Source organism: Oryctolagus cuniculus, chromosome 6, assembly GCF_051225735.1.
Source record: "Oryctolagus cuniculus isolate XC-2025 breed Fujian yellow rabbit chromosome 6, ASM5122573v1, whole genome shotgun sequence".
NCBI lineage: Eukaryota > Metazoa > Chordata > Mammalia > Lagomorpha > Leporidae > Oryctolagus > Oryctolagus cuniculus.
Window position 1 is genome coordinate 125066003 of NC_142872.1, and position 20678 is coordinate 125086680.

The window sequence follows — 20678 nt, forward strand, 5'->3', positions numbered from 1 at the left end:
ACCTTTGTAGGGTTGCTATAAGTATTCAATAAAATAGTGTATAATATAAAGACCCTGGGCTAAAATATGACAGGCATATCCTAAATAGCGCTTATCTTAACGTTTTCTTTCTGCCTGTCTAGCTGTTCTTTCTTCATATCTCTCAAGGGTTCCTTTTCCTCTAATGACCTGTTAAATGGATGTTCCCTAAATTTGTTCTTTAACACTCTTTTTGAGCAACTTCATCCAAATCCAGAGTTTTGACTACTTTTCTCTTCTGGTGACTTCTAAATCTGAAGCTTCTGCTCAGATCCCGGCTGAATTCCAGACCCAGCTACCACTTCCTCTGACATCCCCATGTGGTCAGCTCACAGACTACCAAACTCAGTATGTCTTAAAGCAGCTTGCATCTTTCTGCTCTCATCTTAGCTTCTCTCCAAGTGGCATCATCAAATCTCCAGATGTCTAACCCAGAAGCCTGGGAATCTTGCTGCAGTCCTCATTCTCACTCATTCCCCACACTCAATTAGTCATCAGGTTCTCTCAAGTCTCCCTTCTTATTATCTCTTGTATCAGTCCCTCCCTCTCTTCCTGGCTTCTTTCAATTTCATTTTCACAGTCACTATCTCTGCCCAAACTCAGACTCTCATCACTTCTATCAGCATTACTACAATAGTCTCCTAACTGGTTTTCCTACATCTAACCAACCTGTCCTCACTATTACTGTCAAAATGATGTTTCTGAAAAGCAAATAATATCCTGCATTTCCCACTGAAAGTCTTTTAAGGGCTTCCTGTAGCTTTCAGAATAAAATTCAAATTCAACACACAATGACCTTCAAGACCCAGGTCCTACCTGCTTTTTAAGCTATGTTTCCCATTGTTTTATTTTTCCATTTATATTGCTTCTGCTTTAAAGGATTGTTTGAACTTCTCCAAAGAAGGCTATCTTTAACCTTGGGTCTTCCCCTGTTCTTGGCTGCTCAACCCTTCCCCCAATTGACCCCTTTCAATTCTTTCCTTAAAGCTTAGCTCAAGGAGTGTTCCTCTGGATAGCTTTTCCTTGATCCTACCTCTGGTGTTTCCCCTTAATTATATGCATGTGTTGCTCCATAACTGCATTTTCATAATATCCACATCTATCCCTAGTTTGTAAACTAGTGATATTATTTACGGCAGTTTATTATTTATAGTTGATTGTGTTTAGTGTTCTCAGTGCCTAATCCATAGTGCTTTGCTTATCACAGATGCTGACAGTTGGTTAATGAAGGAGTGAATTCAGGAAGAGAATTTTTAACCTTTGGCTATGTTGTCTGTAAACCCAAGAAACCAAGGGAAAGACAGCTGGAGATTCTCTAAGCCTCATTTCTCTCTTCCCAGTCCTTTCTTCTTCATTTTAAGCATGGCCAGGTTCTACCACTCAAAGAACATTAAGACACACAATTTAAGACATTCTATGGGACACACAATTAAGACCCAGTGTATTCTATTTGGCATCCTAGGGAAGGAGATAAGATAGTGTGATCAGGACCTCCCAAGTAAATACACATCCTGCCCCTACAAACTTGAGCCTCAGTGTTCCTGCAGAACCTGAATCAAAGGGTGAGTTCAAACGGGATCTGGTTTTACTGTCACTGGGGAAACTGAACATATTTTTATTAATTACTCTCCATTTTCTCAGTTTCCACTTTTTCAGACTTGCTTTCTCCTTCTAAAACTATTTCTCACCTATCTCTGTGAAAATAAAAAACTTTCAAATGACATTTTAAAAGGTCTCTAAGTTGAAGGACCTTAAGAATCATATAGCTCACTCAACAACTTTATTTCATAAATGACAACAAAAGGGAAAGAGGGGGTTAGTGACTTGCCTGGAAACACCCAGCTGAGAGCAAGACTTGTATTTTGGCCCTAAGACCCCTAAGTTTCAAGTCTTTCCTTGGAAACTGTCTTACACATGTTCTTACAGCAAATACATTCTGTCCATGCAAGCCAGGGTAATTGGTAAAAACACACTTATTATATTTAATGTGCACCATACATAATTTTAAAGAACACGAAAGGTTAACAATACTAATTAAAGTAGAGAGAGCCCAACGTAGTCCATGTGCAGGGCTCGGGGGTGGCTCTCTATTTCGCCCCTAGGAGAATAAGGGCGGTCGCCAAGAGACTCCACCCTCGAAGACTCCTCCCGGCCCTTTATCCACAGAACGAACTGTACTTAGGAAAAGCCTGAGCCGGGAGTGCAGGGACGACCATGGCCTGAGCAACCTGGAGGCGCTCTCTTCTCTGGTGCCTAGTGTGAGACCCTGGAAGTCCGGGCTGGCCTCAGCTTCGGCCTCCAGTGGCTGGCTCCTGGTGGGCATTCTGCGAGCACGACCCCCAGCCCCCAGGTCCCACAGCCCCGCGCCCGGCTCGGAGGAGCCCCGGCCTTTTCTGGGGATCTCCGGACCGAATGGATGACGGTCTTAGAAGCAGAGTAGCCATCTTCGACTTGAGCAACAGAGGAAAGCTTCGTGTAGAGATCCATTTCCTTTCTTTTTGAGCGTTTATTCGATATTTATGCTGCTCTCCACGTGTACCAGATACTATATTCTAAACTGTGGGCTTTAAAAAAAATGCAATTAGACGAATATCCGAGAGCAGTTTATTTTCAAGTAAACTAAAAAAAAAAAAAAAAGTGAGAAGGGGTGGTCGCCAGTGGCACGGGGTGGTGGTGGTGGTGGCGGGGAGAGACCGGGGTCGAGTGGGAACGGGACAAATAAAGGGAGGGATAGAGGATTTGGGAGAAGCCAGCCTCCGTGCCTGGGGCCTCGCGTCGTTGCGCGCTTCCATCAGAAAAGTCTCCCGGACACGCTGCGGTTGTGCCTCTCCGCTTCGACCCACGCCCGCTCTCCCCGTGACAACCCTTCTCTCGGGAGCCTCGGGGTCCCCGTGGCGGACGCACTTCCCGCTCCCCAGCCTTCGACCAGGCTAGAGGCCGCGCGGGCGTCGACCCCGACGCCGTGGGCTTCCCTCGACGCCCTCCCGCGCGCACAACGCCAGTGACGCAGCACAGGCCCACGACCCCGCAGGAGAAAGGAAGGTCCTGCGGCATCCGAAGGCGCGGGCGGCGACTGGCCTCTCTCAGTCAGCACTTAGTGGAGTGTTTTTCTTTACCCGTAGATCATAGGAAATTCAAAAGGCCACGCGACCGGCAGTGCCTCCGCGGGAGGCCGCGGAAAGCAGAAGAAATGAGACACAGGCAAGAATCTGGCGGGACGCGGGCTGTGGTGCGGAGGGTCGGGGGGCAGCAGCCACGCTCTCATTCCGGCCCTCAGCAGGTCTGGGGCTGTGCGCGCTGGAGGGAGGGCGCGGCCGAGGGCACGGTCGCCCGAGCTGTGTGGCCACAGCCAGCGCGAGCGGGGAGACCGCGCGGCGCCCTCGGTGAGGCGTTCGGTGTGGACCGGGCAGAAGCGGCTCTGGGCGACCGTGGGCGCGGGTGAGGTTCAAGGCCGCTGCCTTCTGGGTCCGCGTGCACGACGGTATAAACTGGGACACAGACGCGAGTTTCGGGGCCTCGTTCCCTTCCCAGGTGGAAGCCATGCCCTTCGTCTGGCGCTTGCTTGCGACACCAGGTGGCCAGCGCCGAGGCCGCTTCCGTTTTCCCGCCTTCTGCGAGCAGCCCGGGTCGGGAAGAGGGGAGGGTGTCCGAGTCCCGGGTGTCCACTGTCTCCGCGGCCTTTGGGGTCTGGAGCAGCTTTTGAAACCGGCAGGAGGCGCTGCGCCGACGAGTTCAAAAAGAAGACAAGGGGCCAGCAATGTGGCATAGCGGGTAAAAGTGGCCACCGCGGTTCCGGCATCCCATAAGGACGTTGGTTCAAGTCCCGGTTGCTCCACTTCCGATCCAGCTCTCCGCTGTGGCCTGGGAAAGCAGTAGAAGATGGCTCAAGTCCTTGGGCCCCTGCAGCCGCGTGGGAGACTCGGAAGAATTTGAATTCTTGACTATGAAGGGCTCGCCTATTATTGCCATTTATTAAAAATCCTAAGACTATCAACACTTGCATAAGATGGGCTCGTTGGTGAGTTTTAGTTGTAAATTACTTATTGATAAGGTGTAAACCTTTCTGCTTATTACTCTCCACGAGATCACATATCAGTAGTAGGAGTCAGGCAAAGTAATTCCAAAATATAACTGAACTGTGTATGATGGTCAGCATCAAATTGTACAAATTCTGTTTGTGAATCCATAGTAGTCTGAGTCATTAATCAATCTTGCTGGCATTAGAGAAGTTATGCAAAATTTGTCCCATGTAAGTGTTAGGTCCAAATCATACCAGTGAGTAATCTGAAAACAAATCTGAAATCAAAGGAGGGGCCAGGTACTGTGGTTGGTGGTTGGAGTCCCTGATACCCCACTTTCCATCCAGCTCCCTGCTAGTGGGCCTGAGAAAGCAGGTGATGGCCCAAGTACTTGGTCTCCTGCCTCTCAAATGGGAGACCTGGATGGAGTTGGTGACTATTGGCTTGCATCTTGCCCAGCCCTGTTGATTGTTCAGGCATTTGGAAAGTGAACCAGCAGATGGAAGGAGTCTGTGTCTCCCTCTCACTATCACCCTGCCTTTGGAATGAATGAATCTTTAAAAACAAAAACAAAAATGAGGACATCCCTGAACCCATTGTCCATGGGCCAATTTAGACTTTTCAATTTTGTATGACTGATGGGGTGATGAAAGGATTAAATGGACCTGCCTCAGTCTTTTTATTTATTAGTTTGAGAGGTAGAGTTACAGATAGTGAGAGGGAGAGACAAAGATAAAGGTTTTCTTTCTGTTGGTTCAATCCCCAAATGGCAGCAATGGCCAGAGCTGTGCCGATTGAAACCAGGAGCCAGGTGTTTTTTCCAGGTCTCCAATGAGGGTGCAGGGGCTGAAGCACTTGAGCCACCTCTACTGCGTTCCCAGGCCATAGCAGAGAGCTGGATCGGAAGTGGAGCAGCTGGGACTCGAACTGGCGTCCACATGGGCTGCCAGTACTGCAGGCAGCAGCTTTAACTGCTATGCCACAGCGATATCCCCTGCCTCAGTCTTTTTTTTTTTTTTTTTTTTTTTTTTTTTTTTTTTTTTGACAGGCAGAGTGGACAGTGAGAGAGAGAGACAGAGAGAAGGGTCTTCCTTTGCCGTTGGTTCACCCTCCAATGGCCGCCGCGGTCGGCGCGCTGCGGCCGGCGCACCGCGCTGATCCGATGGCAGGAGCCAGGAGCCAGGTGCTTTTCCTGGTCTCCCATGGGGTGCAGGGCCCAAGCACCTGGGCCATCCTCCACTGCACTCCCTGGCCACAGCAGAGGGCTGGCCTTGAAGAGGGGCAACTGGGACAGAATCCGGCGCCCCGACCGGGACTAGAACCCGGTGTGCCGGCGCCGCTAGGCGGAGGATTAGCCTAGTGAGCCGCGGCGCCGGCCCCCTGCCTCAGTCTTAAGAGGTTTCAGCCTCAGTAAGAGGGGCTTCTTTGTAGAGGCTGGCACTCTTGGACTTTGAATCTCAAAAGCAATTTGTGCCATTTTGGAAAATTCTTCAGTGATTTTAAATGTCTATAATGTATGGAAAAATAGAGACATCTTATACTCTGATAATGTTTAATGAATACAAAAAACTAATTTCTAAAGAAAGCTTCTTTAATTAATAAAGCTTTCAAAAATTTCCATCTTTCATGGGAGTGTGATTTGAAAGTGCTGCAATTCTAGCTAACACATAGCTGTTTCAGGACCTCAGGACATTAAACTTAAAATCTGCATGAATTTTGGGGTAGAAATGAATAGTTACAGTTTAAGAAGATGTTGGTACCTGGGTAGGCAATCCTTCCCAGATTTGCTGAAATACAACATTTCAACCTGATGTGCAAGTTTCTTTTTATGGGTGTATGTATGTATATATTTTAATCTTATTAGAAAAGGGGGGTGGGGCTGGCACTGTGGCCTGCAGTGCCAGCATCCCATGTGGGCGGTGGTCCTGGCTGCTCAACTTCTGATCCATCTTTCTGCTGTGGCCTGGGAAAGCAGTAGAAGATGGTCCAAGTCCTTGGGCCCCTTCATCTGCGTGGGAGACCCAGAAGAAGTTCCTGGCTCCTGGCTCCTGGCTCCTGACTCCTGGCTCTTGGCTTCAAATCAGCTCAGCTCTTGCTGTTGCGGCCATCTGGGGAGTGAATCAGCAGATGGAAGACCTCTCTCTCTGTCTCTCCCACTCTCTGCCTCTGCCTCTCTGTAACTCTGCCTTTCAAACAAATAAATAAAAATCTTAAAAAAAAAAAAAAAAAAAAAAAAAAAAGAGGGACAGAGAGAAAGAAAGAAATCTGCCATCTGCTGGTTCACTCCCTCAACTGCCTCCAACAGCCACAGCTGAGTAGGCCAAAGCCGGGAGCCAGGAACTCAATCCCAGTTCCCCGTATGTGGATATCAGAGACTCAAGTATTTTAGCCATCATTTGCTGCCTTCTAGGAAATAGGATCAGAAGTGGAGGATGTTGTACTTGAACGAGGCACTCAGTTATGGGATGCTGTTCCAAGCCACGTCTTAACTGCTGAGCCAAGAGTCCACCCCTGATGTGCAAGTTTCTAATGAGATTCTACCTCTTTGAATGGGCTAACCCCAAAGTAGGTATAAGGTAAAACCTGGTTAGATGGAATAATACATTTTATTTGCTAAGGAGTAGGCTAGATCGATGGGTAATTTAGATTATTTTATTGAGTAAAATTACATGGGAGGCTAAATACATAAGAATCACATCATGTTACATTTGTGTAGCATTATACAATTATCTCATTGAATTCTCATAGTAAATCTTCTGAAGTAGAAACTGTCGCTCCCTGTCTTTGCGGAGGAACGACACAGGATTCTGCATTGTTCTTTCATCTGCTCGGCCCTCCCCGGGTTTGCTGCTGGTTCTTCCCGGGTTGGCTGCCGTCCCTTCCACCTCCGTGGAAGGGCGGTTCCCCCTGGCCACTTTCCCCACTTCCACGGGGGAGCGGCACATCGCCGGCCGGCTCTCTCGGGGGCTGCACAGGTGTTCCTTCAGATAGATGTTCCCCTTAGATGTTCCTGGTGCATGGTCTCTCTCTCCTCCTTTATAGTCCTCTTCCACCAATCCCAACTCTGCTACCCACACGCCGAGTACGCTGCTCTCCTCCAATCAGGAGTAGGTCCTACAGTTTATTGGTTGAACTGGAGGCAGCTGTGTAGAAGCTGGTTCTCCCTTCTCAGCGCCATATTGTGGGAGAGCAGATGCATAGAATAAGTCTTTTTTTTTTTTTTTTTTTTTTTTTTTTTTTGACGGTGGCACCAGGGTTTATTAGGGTGTGCTTTAGTACAGGCGCTGGGGCTTGCCCATGGTGCTCTTGATGTACAAAGCCCGGACATTCTGCCAATTCTTCTTCAGCAGTGACACCAGGAAGTTGACAGCCAGGTGGATGTTGTACACAAGCTCATCATCTGTCATCTTCACGTGGCCAACTGCCACGGCCAGACACAGCACCTTCTTCATCTGGAACTTGATTGTGGACTTCACCTCATCGACTTTGGCCACCATGTTCTCATTGTGTGTCAGCAGGGAGGGGAACTTGCCAGCCTTATTTAGGCCTGGGCCCAGGATTCGTGGGATCTGCTTAATCAGAGACTCTGAGGCCAAAAAGGCGTCATACTTCTTGGCCAGCTTCTTGACTAGCTTCTTGTTCTTGTTGAGCTTCTTGAGCGCCTCGATGTCCATGTGGGGGATGTCCACAGCCTTGGCCTCGTCGCAGTGCTGCTGGTCGCCCAGGACACACACGGAGAACTTGGGGCGGGGGGTGGACTTCAGCCTGACGGTGCCCGAGAAGCGTTTGTCTTTCTGGGGGTCATAATTCTTCAAGCTGATCTGCAGCTCCACCGTCTCCAGAAACTTCCGGCGCTTGCGCTGGTTCCCGTGCAGGACTTCCCGCACCGCCTCGTACAGGGTGTCGCGAGAGACTTTGCTGCTCATGGCTCCTCGCGCCGCGGTAACCGGAAAAGAGCAGAATAAGTCTTAATTCCAGTAACTTAGTCTAGTCTGAGTTGCTCCCAGTTGCTCCCCACAGAAACCTTTATGCTTGTTTTAAAGATAGGGAGACTGAGACAGTGTTGGCTTCAAGTCCACCTAGCTAGTTTGTGTTGGAGTGAGGACTCAAATCCTAGATATGGGTGGAAACTTCTTTCATATATTCACCTTTTAAATGGTATACTTTAAAAGCGTGTGTTTTTAAATTAATCAAATTCCTTTCAAGTTAATCTAGGTATTTAGATATATATTTTACTTCAGTAAGGACAACATGAAGGGACATGACGTTAAATCATGTGAATGACTTAAGAAGCAAAAACTCAGATTCAAAATGTTAAATCAACTGACACTTAAACTCCTTCTACATTAAGTATGCATGATTCTGCAACATCCCTCCTGCTATTATTTTGTTGGCCTTACATAAATTAGATTAGCATTTAAAAAGTTATTTATAAAAGTACAACATTTCCATCTGCTGATCTCCCCAAATGCCTACAATGGCCAAAGCTGGGCCAGACCAAAGCCAGGAGCCAGGAACTCAGCCCAGGTCTCTAATGTCAGTTGCTGGAATCCTAGCACTGAAATCATCACTGCCCCTCCCAGAGTCTGCATTAACAGGAAGTTGGAGTTAGGATCCAAAGAAGGGTATTGAACTCAGGCATTCTGTTTCGGCATCTTAATTGCTATGCTAAACACCCAGTCCTAGAGTACTTTTTGTTTAGTATTTTTTTTTAAATGTTTCCCTGTGATAGATTCCTGGACATGTGCCCAACAGACACATGTACTATCAACTTTTTTTTTTTTTTTAAGATTTATCTATGTATTCAAAAGTCAAGTTACACAGAGAGAGGAGAGGCAGAGAGAGAGAGAGGTCTTCCATCCAATGTTCACTCCCCAATTGACCGCAATGGTTGGAGCTGTGCCTATCCGAAGCCTGAAGCCAGGAGCTTCCTCTGGGTCTCCCACGTGGGTACAGGGACCCAAGGACTTGGACCATCATCCACTGCTTTCCAAGGCCATAGCAGAGAGCTGGATTGGAAGTGGAGCAGCTGGGTCTCAAACCGGCGCCCATATGGGATGCTGGTGCTTCAGGCCCGAGTTTTAACCCGCTGCACCATAGTGCTGGCCCCTGTTTAGTATTTGGGTATGTGTTCCACTGTACTACAAATTTGGTGAGTTCAGAGTATATGAGATATTTTCAAAAAATTCATGGAAAGTGCATATTATGATAAAAACACACATGGATTCCAAATATTTTTTGCATTGAAATAAAATTTGTTAATTAAATTTTTTTCACAAACTTTTTCAAGTGCCCTTATATGTTTATCCATCTTGTTAATATTTTTAAGATTTATTTTATTTATTTGAAAGAGAGGTAGAGCCAGAGAGAGAGATCTTCCATTCTGCTGGTTCACTCCCCAAATGACTGCAATGGCCAGAGCTGAGCCAATCTGAAGCCAGGAGCCAGGAGCTTCTTCTGGGTCTCCCACATGGGTGCAGGGGCCCAAGGGTTTGGGCCATTGTGGGGAGCAATCCGGACTAGACTAAGTTACTCGAATTAAGACTTATTCTATGCATCTGCTCTCCCACAATGTGGCGTTGGGAGAGAAGTAAACAGCTTCCGCACAGCTGCCTCCAGTTCAACTAATAAACTGTAGGACTTGCTCCTGATTGGAGGAGAGCAGCGTACTCGGCGTGTGGGCAGCCGAGTTAGGATTGGCGGAGGAGGACTATAAAGGAGGAGAGAGACGGCATGCACCGGGAACATCTATGGGGAACATCTAAGGGAACCTGTGCAGCCCCCGAGAGAACCGGCCGGCGGTGTGCCGCTCCCCTGCGGAAGTGGGGAATGCGGCCAGGGGGAACTGCCCTTCCACGGAGGTGGAAGGGATAGTAGCCAACCCGGGAAGAACCAGCAGCAAACCCGGGGAGGGCCGAGCAGACGAAAGAACAGCGCAGGGTCCTGTGTTGCTCCTCCACGAAGAGGGGGAGCGACATAATGGTGCCGTGACTCGGATATGAAGCCTAGGCAGGGCTTAGTGTCGTTCCCCCACGAAAACGGGGAGCGACATAATGGTGCCGTGACTCGGATATGAAGCCTAGGCAGGGCTTAGTGTCGTTCCTCCACGAAGAGGGGGAGCGACATAATGGTGCCGTGACTCGGATAGGAAACCTAACTCGGATAGGAAACCTAGGAGGGAAGAAATGACTCGGATAGGAAACCTAGGACGGATATGAAACTTAGGAGGGAAGAAACGGGAAGAAGTGGAAATTACCGGAGAGAGAGACTAGCAAACAGCCTAGGGAAAAGCCGGACGAAAAAGGTGCCGGAGGAAGCTATTGAAAGCCTAGGCATAGATTCGGATACGGACTACGGGGGGAAGCTGGGAGAAATCTCTAAGGTCGAAAGCGAAAGTGAAAGCTAGAACAAACAGACTCGGATGCGGACTGTGGGGAGAGGCCAGGAGAAATGAGGGAGGAGTATTGTTGGAGGAAAGCTTGGGGAAACATACCGGGTAGAGAAAAATGTTAGGGAAATTGAAGCCGCGGGGGGCAGGCCGAGGCGGATACGAAAGCCACTTTGGGATTCTCAAGTTAGCCCGGGAATAGGGGGCGAAAAGTTGAAACCAGAAGCTGAAACGTGAGCCTGGTTGGGATCCGTCTGATTAGCCCGGGGAGCAAAGGACGGGAAGCCAAACCGTGGGGCGGAGACGTACGCTGGGTTGAATTCGCCAGGCTAGCCCGGGGAACTTAGATTGAATGCTAGTGGCGGACACGTAAGCTACACGCTGTGTGACTCGCGGAGGCTGCCGTGCGCAGAGAGAGCGTGCGGGGCACAAGTAGATAGGGAACGGGGCTGGTGTAGGCCGTGGTGCAGACGCGAAGGGCGTGGAGACCGCGGAGCGCACGAAGCCAAGCCGCGCAAAGCCGGGAAGCTGCGCAGATGAGAGAGGCGCGGGCTGAAGCGGCTCAGCCGGGAAGCCGCCGAGAAGTAGCCTCGGGGCGGGCAGCGGGAAGCTGCGGGGATAAGAGAAACAGAAGTTTAGAAGTAAAGTGAGAGAAATAGGAATGTTGGCAGACAGAAGTAAAATGGGAGAAATAGGAATGCCCGGAGATAGAGAAATAGAGAAAAATAAGGCCTCCCCTCAACATGGCAATGAGAAAGCTTGGATTCGGCCTGCCTGATTAAGTGAGGCGATGAGCACCTGGGCGGCTAGCAGCTTATGCGCCGCAGGTCACCGAAGACAGGCACGAATTAACATCAGTAAGGCTTCCCCACAATACAACCATTAGGAGGCTTGGATTCGGTCTGCCTAATTAAGGCGGTAAGCGCCAGCAAGCAGCTCGACCAGAGTATGAGCTGCAGGTCACCGAAGATAGGCACAAACCAACACTAATAAGTCTCCCCCACAATACGGCAATGAGAAGGCTTGGATTCGGTTTGCCTGATAGGTTTTGTAAACACCTGCAGGCAGTTCTAGCAGAGCAGAGTATGCGCTGCAGGGCACCGAACACAGGCACGCATCAGCGCCTAAAAACCTCCTCACAACATGGCGAAGAGAGGACCCGGATTCGGTTTGCCTGATAGGACTTGTAAGAGCCTGTGGCAACTCTAGCAAGTAGAGCAGAGTGTGTGCCGCGGGACACCGAAGACAGGCGCGTATCAACGCTAAAAAATAAAAAGAAAGGGGGATCTGTGGGGAGCAATCCGGACTAGACTAAGTTACTCGAATTAAGACTTATTCTATGCATCTGCTCTCCCACAATGTGGCGTTGGGAGAGAAGTAAACAGCTTCCGCACAGCTGCCTCCAGTTCAACTAATAAACTGTAGGACTTGCTCCTGATTGGAGGAGAGCAGCGTACTCGGCGTGTGGGCAGCCGAGTTAGGATTGGCGGAGGAGGACTATAAAGGAGGAGAGAGACGGCATGCACCGGGAACATCTATGGGGAACATCTAAGGGAACCCGTGCAGCCCCCGAGAGAACCGGCCGGCGGTGTGCCGCTCCCCTGCGGAAGTGGGGAATGCGGCCAGGGGGAACTGCCCTTCCATGGAGGTGGAAGGGATAGTAGCCAACCCGGGAAGAACCAGCAGCAAACCCGGGGAGGGCCGAGCAGACGAAAGAACAGCGCAGGGTCCTGTGTTGCTCCTCCACGAAGAGGGGGAGCGACATAATGGTGCCGTGACTCGGATATGAAGCCTAGGCAGGGCTTAGTGTCGTTCCCCCACGAAAACGGGGAGCGACAGGCCATCCCCTACCATTTTCCCAGACCATAGCACAGAGCTGGATCGGAAGTGGAGCAGCTGGGACTCGAACCTGCACCCATGTGGGGTGCCGGCACTGCAGACTGGGGCTTTAACACGCCACACCACAGCACTGGCTCCCATCTTGTTAAAAGAAGTCATTTATGTGTTGGGTGTTTGGTGCAGCAGTTTATACTCTGCTTGGGAACCCACATCTCATATCAGAGTGCCAGATTTCAAGCTCCACTCCTGATTCTAGCTTCCCACTAAAATGAGCCTTTGGAAGCAGCAGGTGTTTCCTGCCACCCACAAGGGAGACTTAGCCCAACCTCAGCCATTGTGGTCATTTGTGGAATGGACCAGCAAATGGAAGTTTTCTGTGTCTCTGCCTCTCAAAAATTTTTTAGATTTATTTATTTACTTGAGAGACATAATTATAGACAGAGGGAGAGACAGAGAGATTTTCAGTCTGCTGGTTTACTCCCCAGATGGCCACAAAAGCTGAGGCTGATCTGATCTGAAGCCAAGAGCCAAGAGCTGCTTCTGGGTCTCCCACATGGGTGCAGGGGCTCAAGCACTTGGGCCATCTTTGACTGCTTTCCCCAGGCCATCAGCAGGGAGCTGGATTGGAAGTGGAGCAGCCGGGACTCGAACCGCCACCCATATGGGATGCCGGCACTGCATCCTACTATACCTACTATACCAGAGCACTGGCCCCTCAAAATTTTTTAAAAGTTTAAATTAAAATAATTCCGTTAATTGCAATGCAACTGGAGTAACCATAAACCAGTAATACTGTTATTTTTAAAGTAGATAGAAAACTTTGGTGTCTTTGGAGCTAGAAGAATGCAGAAACAAAGTTGTGATATAGTTTTGAAGTGGGAATGGTGTTGGTGGTGAGGTGTTACTAGTCTAAGATTTAATGTAGAAAAGTATAATTTGTGTATATTCAAAAAGCAGTAGTATGATAGGTTTATAGCTAAAATAGTTCTGCTTTGTTTTCTTTCTTTTTTTTTTTTTTTATCCTTTTATTTATTTGAAAGGCAGAGTTACAGAGAGAGAGGGAGACCTTCCAGCTGTTGGTTTACTTCCCAAATTGTCTGCAAATGCTAGGGCTGGGCCAGACCAAAGCCAGGAGCCAGGAACTTCTTTCAGGTCTCCCGCGTGGGTGCAGGGGCCCAAGCACTTGGGTCGTTTCCTGCAGCGTTCCCAGGAGCATTAGGAAGGAGCTGGATCGGAAGTAGAGCAACTGGCGCCCATATGGGATGCAGTCTTCATGACAGTGGTTTTACCTACTATGCCACAATGCCAGCTCCAGTTCCGCTTTCTTAAAAAGGAAGAAACAACCCTATACACCTCAAACTTTAAAGTCACAATTCTAGAATGCCTCTTTTGGTTGATTTAACTAAATGAAAACAACAATTAAAAGTTTATTTCCTTAAACTTTGAAATGTATTTTGGCCAGGAGACTTGAAATAAAAAAACAGATAAAGATGACTTAGTGGTTGGTGAAACACCAGCCCAAAACAGCTCACTTTTTTTCCCCCTCTTCGTTTTCCTTGGACCAGCTGTTTACGTTTAACCTTCATTTACTATTTCAAGAGTCATATTTACACTTTGCCAGCAACACTTTATCCATATGTTCCTTGGCCTTCTGTGTTATATAAGGTTCTTTTAGGGCACCTTCCTAATCATCTCATTAAGAAAATGTCACATTCACCACAAATAACCCTACAGAAGATGTCAGATGCTATCACTATTGAAATAACCTCCTGGAAATGTCATCTGATATCACTTATAGGCTTCCCTTCATTTTTGCCAGTAATAGTCTTTGCCAGGTTGTTCTTCCCTTTAGGCAGCCAGGATATTTCCTTTTCTTTCTTCAATTGGTAGAAAAAAAGTTCTGAAAAATGCTTAATAATTCACTTGATAAGATAATGAATTTAGTTTCCATAAGAGGATTGTAATGCAAAGGTATTTTTTCTTTGTTATAATCAATAGTCTTACCTAAAACAAATGATCATTATTGGTTTGTAAGTTTATATTGGAGTTTTATTGCTTTAACACTAAGAAGAGAATATTGCAAGAAACAACAGAATGGACTTTACCCTCTTATGATTTGCTTATTCCTTTAAGTTCCAGAAATGTGAAGAATTAACAAGTAAGGCTTTGGTAATGTTTCTATGGGCAAATCAATGTGATTATTTTTATTTTCTTGAGTACTGATGTTAGTTACACATATTTATTAGAAAAATCAGGACAGTGAATTTCCAAATTGCTTTGTTTAGGGTTAGTTTCTGGTGGTTAATGGTGAGTTCAGTGAAGTTGGAGTTAAGATTTTTGTATCTGAATCTTAGGTGGGCCTTTGACACAGGGGTTGAGATGCATCTTAGGAAGCCAAATACCCTATTGGAATGCCTGGGTTCACAGTGCAGCTCTGCTCTAGATTCCAGCTTCCTGCTAATGCAGACCCCAGTAAGCAGTAGTGATGATTTAAATAGCTGGATCTCTGCCATTCATATTGAGTTCTTGCTTTAGGCTTTGAACTGGCACAATCCTAGGCCCAGTGTGGGCCACTGAGGGTGTTTGGGAAGTGAATCAGAGGATGGGAGGTTTTTTTCCTCTCTCTGCCTCTCAAATAAATAAAATTCTAGAAAAGAAAATAAAACCTATCATAATAGACTAATTATCTAGTTGACCTTTATTCACTATCACAAGGCTCAAGATTTTCATCTGCAAAATAGACCTAATTATATACATTATCAGCTTTGAAGAATATTTAACATTTCTTTTTTTTTTAAGATTTTATTTATTTATTTGAGAGGTAGAGTTACAGACAGTGAGAGGGAGAGACAGAGAGAAAGGTCTTCCTTCCATTGGTTCACCCTCCAAATGGCCACTATTGCCGGCGTGCTGTGCTGATCCGAAGCCAGAAGCCAGGTGCTTCTTCCTGGTCTCTCACGCGGGTGCAGGGCCCAAGCACTTGGGCCATCCTCCACTGCCTTTGTGGGCCACAGCAGAGAGCTAGACTGGAAGAGGAGCAACCGGGACAGAACCGGTGCCCTAACCGGGACTAGAACCTGGAGTGTCAGCGCCGCAGGCGGAGGATTAGCCTAGTGAGCCGTGTGCCGGCCTGCCAGATAAGTTCTATTGTAAAAATAAATGTAATATATTACAAGTAATTATTAGATCACTTGTGTCTTTAAAGTTGCTTAGTGATTTATAAATAATGCATGATCAGAATGTGTCTCATTCCTCTCTGATTTGTTCTTGGCTCAAGAAGATATTAACTTTTACCAGAATCTACCACTCCTTTCAAAGTAGGACCGATTGACAAAAAGCCAAGTTGAACTGAAACTTCATTTTGTCAAAAACAATTTCCTGTTTGCCTAGAGTTATATTGTTTCATCCAGGGCAGTGCTGTGTGATGGTGTAGTTCTGAATGTACACGTTCTTAACATCTCTACACTTTTAAGTCTGAAGAATCATCTCCATGAGTGTCCATTTCTGGAACCAGAGTGAATGAAACTGCCTGAAAAACCACATAGCTGAAGCAAAAGTTGCAGTAATTTTCAGTAAAATCCTTTTACGACTAATAGACTTCTCTAACCAAATTACACACTACTTCCTCTCCAGACTATAAAATCATGATGCCAGCCTTGACCCTTGTGAGATATTGACAGCTTCTGACTGTTAAATTTTCACTTTTAGACTTACTACTCCCAATTCTGATAGACTTATTACCTGGATCACTAGTTTTGGTGCTTAATCGCAGGCTTGCATTTTAGCATTTATTTTATGTTTTGTTCCTCTTGAGACTGCAATGCCCTTTAGGGCAGTTTCTGTGTATTATAAGATATTTTTGTTGCTTCACAGTTCCTGAGTATAGTTTTGGTACATGGTATGAAATCAGTAAAGAATGATTCAAATACACATTAACTGTTTTTGTTGATTGTTGTTGAAGGGACTTTTCTAGAGATATAAGGAATTAAAATACATGGTCTCTCTCCCTATAATAATCTGCAGTCTAGCCAGAAGACAGATAATCAAAACTAAGGGCCACATTACATATTGTATCTGTAATCATTATGTGTAACTCTGAAATCCAGCAATCCCTGAAAACATACTCTTTTTAATAAGTAATGCACTTGGCAGTAAAATATAACCCACCATTAACTCTTTTGGCAGAAAATCCTTTCTTGAACTGATGTGAAGCTATTTATAGTCTTCATGTGTTTCCCTGCAGAAATATTAGTGCTTTTGATTATGATGTATTTTTTTCAGATTTATTTATTTATTTGACAGACAGAGTTACACAGAGAGTAAAGGAGAGGCAAAGAGAGAGAGAGAGAGGTCTTCCAAATGCTAGTTCACTCCCCAACTGGCTGCAATGGCTGGAGATGTACCGATCCAAAGTCAGGAGCCAAGAGCTTCTTGGTCTCCCACGTAGATGCAGGAGCTCAAGGACTTGGGCCATCTTCTACTGCTTTCCTAGGCCATAGCAGGAAGCTGGATCGGAAGTGGAGCAGCTGGGTCTCCAACTGGCATCCACAAGGGATGCCGGCACTGCAGGCGGCAGCTTTACCCACTATGCCACAGTGCCAACCCCATGATGTGGTACATGGTATATGTGCTATATATTTCTTTTTGAAATCTGAAAAATTCTTAATTCCAAAATACATCTGACTTAATGAGTTTTGAGGATTATGGATCTGTATAGCCATACAAAAAGTTAAATGATAAAATACTTAATTAACAACCAATGTCATAACAGTAGAAACATCTGAAATCAGTATTTGAAAAATTATCAGTTCTTGAGTCATGGTGTCTTTGTTGGGTGTCCTCACAATTAAGTAGGTACTCGATGTTAGATCCTAAGGGACAGAGACAGATGAAGTGGAAATATTTTCCTGACATGTTCAGGGATAAGAGGATTCAGAGTATCTGTAAAAACTGAGTCCTTCAGAGGCCACCCAGGGTTAAAAACCAGAAAACAAATTTAGTCATCAAGAGGTAAGAGAGGGCCCCAAAAAAGGAACCAGAAGATAGTGGAAAGGAAAGATGAGCATTGTTACAAACAGGGGTGGAACATCTGCAACGTATGGTGCATAAGTGGATGGCTTTAATATATAAAGTTAGAATAAACTGGCACAGACAGTGCTAGGACCTTAGATTTGGAAAGGGCCTATATAGATTGTTTACCTCTGTATTCTCTGTTTTACAAAGGAGTGCCTTAAAGTGCAATACTTTTTTTTTTTTTTTTTTTTTTTTACAGAGTGGACAGTGAGAGAGAGAGAGAGAAAGGTCTTCCTTTGCCGTTGGTTAACCCTCCAATGGCCGCCGCGGCAGGCGCGCTGCAGCGGTGCACCGTGCTGATCCGAAGGCAGGAGCCAGGTGCTTCTCCTGGTCTCCCATGGGGTGCAGGGCCCAAGCACTTGGGCCATCCTCCACTGCACTCCTGGGCCACAGCAGAGAGCTGGCCTGGAAGAGGGGCAACCAGGAAAGAATCCGGCGCCCCGACTGGGACTAGAACCTGGTGTGCCTGCGCCGCTAGGAGGAGGATTAGCCTGTTGAGCTGCAGCGCCGGCAATACTTATCTTTCTAACATCTACTTTGTGGTTGAGCTACGACACAAATCATGTTGTGTATCTAGTGCTCTGTCTACTACCATAGGGAGAGAGTATTTCCATGGGGAGTGGTCAGCACTTGACTTTTCAGAGATTATGGGTTTTGAATTGAGTAAACTAATTTGTGAAACTAATTTGTGAAAACTTAACTCCTCATAAATCTCTGAATGTTTTTGTGTTTATTTTCCCATTTTTGAGTACCTTGATACCAAAGATAGTCTTAATTTTTGTAATCCCCAGATCATATAGGCAGTGTTTTGCGTAGTAAGGAGTAAAAAAAAAAAAAAGGTTCAAATAGAGACAGACCAAAATTAAGTGGTATTATCTTGAAAAGAATACCACTAGGAATCGTGAGTTCTAGTTCTAGCCCTGCACTGATCATCTGCACAAGCTTTGTGCAAATCATTGAACCTCTCTGAGACCCAGTTTTTATTCTTAAAGAGGGTAGAGTTGGGTGACTTTTTAATTCTTTAATCTGTGATTTAGGTCTGTGTCTTGTTTGTCAGAACACAAAAATTGCCATTACTACTCACTGATTTTAATTGTTTAAGGGTTACAAAAGCATAGTTCATACATTTAGATTTTTCAGAGAATCTCTGTATATAGAAATATCTGTCTTGGTAAAATATAAAAAAATTAATATGAACAACATATTCAACAATAATCATTCAGAATTCACTGTGTGTATGCAAAACATTGAATAAAATGTGTTCTTTGTCTTCAAGTTGTTTAGAATTAAGAGTTTAAATAGTTAAAAAAGTAAGTAAACATAACAAGCTCTGTAGAGCTCAGATAGGTTTGGCTGAAATGAATCAGCTTCTAAAAGTGTGGTATGACTGGCTATTCAACCTTTTGTTGGGACTGTTTAAATTACTTAGTATTTCATAATGTAAATATTTTGATACTGAACACTCCTTGATTCATATGAAGGTAGTTTACCATCATTGAAGAAAACCTACAATCCTTGCAAATCGACTCAGAATATAATGTTTCTCATTGACTATCACCAAGAATAAGTAACTGTATTCCTCACCTCCCTTTTCTGAGTTCCAAGCATATACTATAGCAATATCAACTCAGCTCACATTATGCTGTATTAACTAATGGTAAAAGTATTTGGTGCAACTACATAGCATTATGATTGACTGGTGAACATTTTAATAAAGGAGATCTAAATAAAGATAACATTTTTCAAAATAAAGGCATTGCTGGTGCTTGACTACCTGTTCTGTAAGATATTTCTTTAGCCTTGTCAGTTAATTTAGAGCATTTTAAGTTATTAGTTTGTGACAGTCTGTATAGAATGAACTATTTTGTGAAAAGTTTTTATAGGTACTTTCCTAATCAAGTAAACTTTTTCATGCTTTTTTTTTAAAAATTATTTATTTATTTATTTAAAAGAGTTACAGAGAGGCAGAAGCAGAGAGAGACAGAGAGAGAGAGAGAGAGAGAGAGAGAGAGAGAGAGAGATCCTCCATCTGAAGGTTCACTCCCGAGATGGCTGCAAGGGCTGGAGCTGTGCTGATCTGAAGCCAGAAGCCAGGAGCCAGGAGCTTCTTCTGGGTCTCTCACAAGGGTGCAGGGGCCCAGGGACCTGAGCCATCTTCTACTGCCTTTTCAGGCCACAGCAGAGAGCTGGATAGGAAGTGGAGCAGCTGGGACTCGAACTGACGCCCATATGGGATGCTGGCACCGCAGGTGGCAGCTCTACCTGCTACGCCATGGTGCAGGCTTCTTTTTCAAGCTTTTGACAGCAACCCACAGTAGAAAAAACATTTTATATTGTGATCCAGTGTACTCATATGTATACAGGTAACAAAAACAAAACTTTCATGGAAAAACACTTATCCTACTATGTATGATGCATGTGAATTTTTAAATTTTTAAACATTTAAAAATTGTGTTTAAACATTGTTAAATTGTGTTCTCATTTATTTTAAAAACCATTGGTCAGAAAACCACTGAATTGATTCATAGAACTCCAAAGGATCATAGTCAGCATTTTGAAAAGCTTAAACTAAACACTTTTTGAGGGCAGTCACTATGTTTTATTTATCTTTTATTCTTTAGTATCTAAGTCTGTACTTTAAATTTAAATGTTATTCAAAAGTATTATTTGAATTGTTCATGATAAAGTTTCAGAAATGTTACTGTATTAAGGAGTTTATCCATCTGGGCAGAATGAAGCTGTTGAAAGATGAGAAGAAACTTAGTAGTAATTAGAAAATGAAAGTGAACCATATACTTGTATGAAAAATAAAAGTCTCTCCATTGTTTCCCAAGCAGTTAAGATGCCAGCATCCCTGGGGGTCAGCACCATGGCAGGGTAGGTTAATCTTCCACCTGTGGTGCTGGCATCCCATACGGGCAGGAAGAAGCACCTGGCTCCTGGCTTTGGATCTGTGCAGCTCTGGCCATTGCAGCCTTTTGGGGAGTGAACCAACAGAAGGAAGACCTTTCTCTCTGTCTCGCTCTCTCTCACTGTCTGTAACTCTACCTGTCAAATAACATTGGAGTACCAGTGTTCAAATCCTGTCTGTGGCTCCGGATTCTGGCATTCTTGATCATGCAGACCTGGAAGGCAGTTGTAATGACTCTGATTCCTGCCACCCATGTGGGAGACCTGGATTGAGTTCCTGGTTCCTGGCTTTGACCCCAGCCAATATGTGGCTCAGACTTGGGCATGTGGGCATTTGGGGAGTGAACCAAAGGATGGGAGCTTTTTCCATCTGCCTACATATCTCTCTCTGAAGCCACAATATCAATTGGAGATCCTCCATAAGAAGTTAA

General features: G+C 45.5%; 1 protein-coding gene across 1 annotated transcript; it reads right to left on the bottom strand.

The window, feature by feature from the left end:
* Positions 1-7240: 7240 nt before the first annotated feature.
* LOC100353931 (large ribosomal subunit protein uL1) lies at positions 7241-8023 on the bottom strand. Its single transcript, XM_089336372.1, has one exon. It carries the CDS (start codon positions 7961-7963, stop codon positions 7310-7312), a length of 654 nt encoding a protein of 217 aa, XP_089192498.1. The 5' UTR covers positions 7964-8023; the 3' UTR covers positions 7241-7309.
* Positions 8024-20678: the final 12655 nt, after the last annotated feature.

Excerpts from the sequence above, each read along its gene's own strand:
- LOC100353931 (XM_089336372.1), bottom strand. The coding sequence starts at position 7,963 with ATGAGCAGCAAAGTCTCTCGCGACACCCTGTACGAGGCGGTGCGGGAA.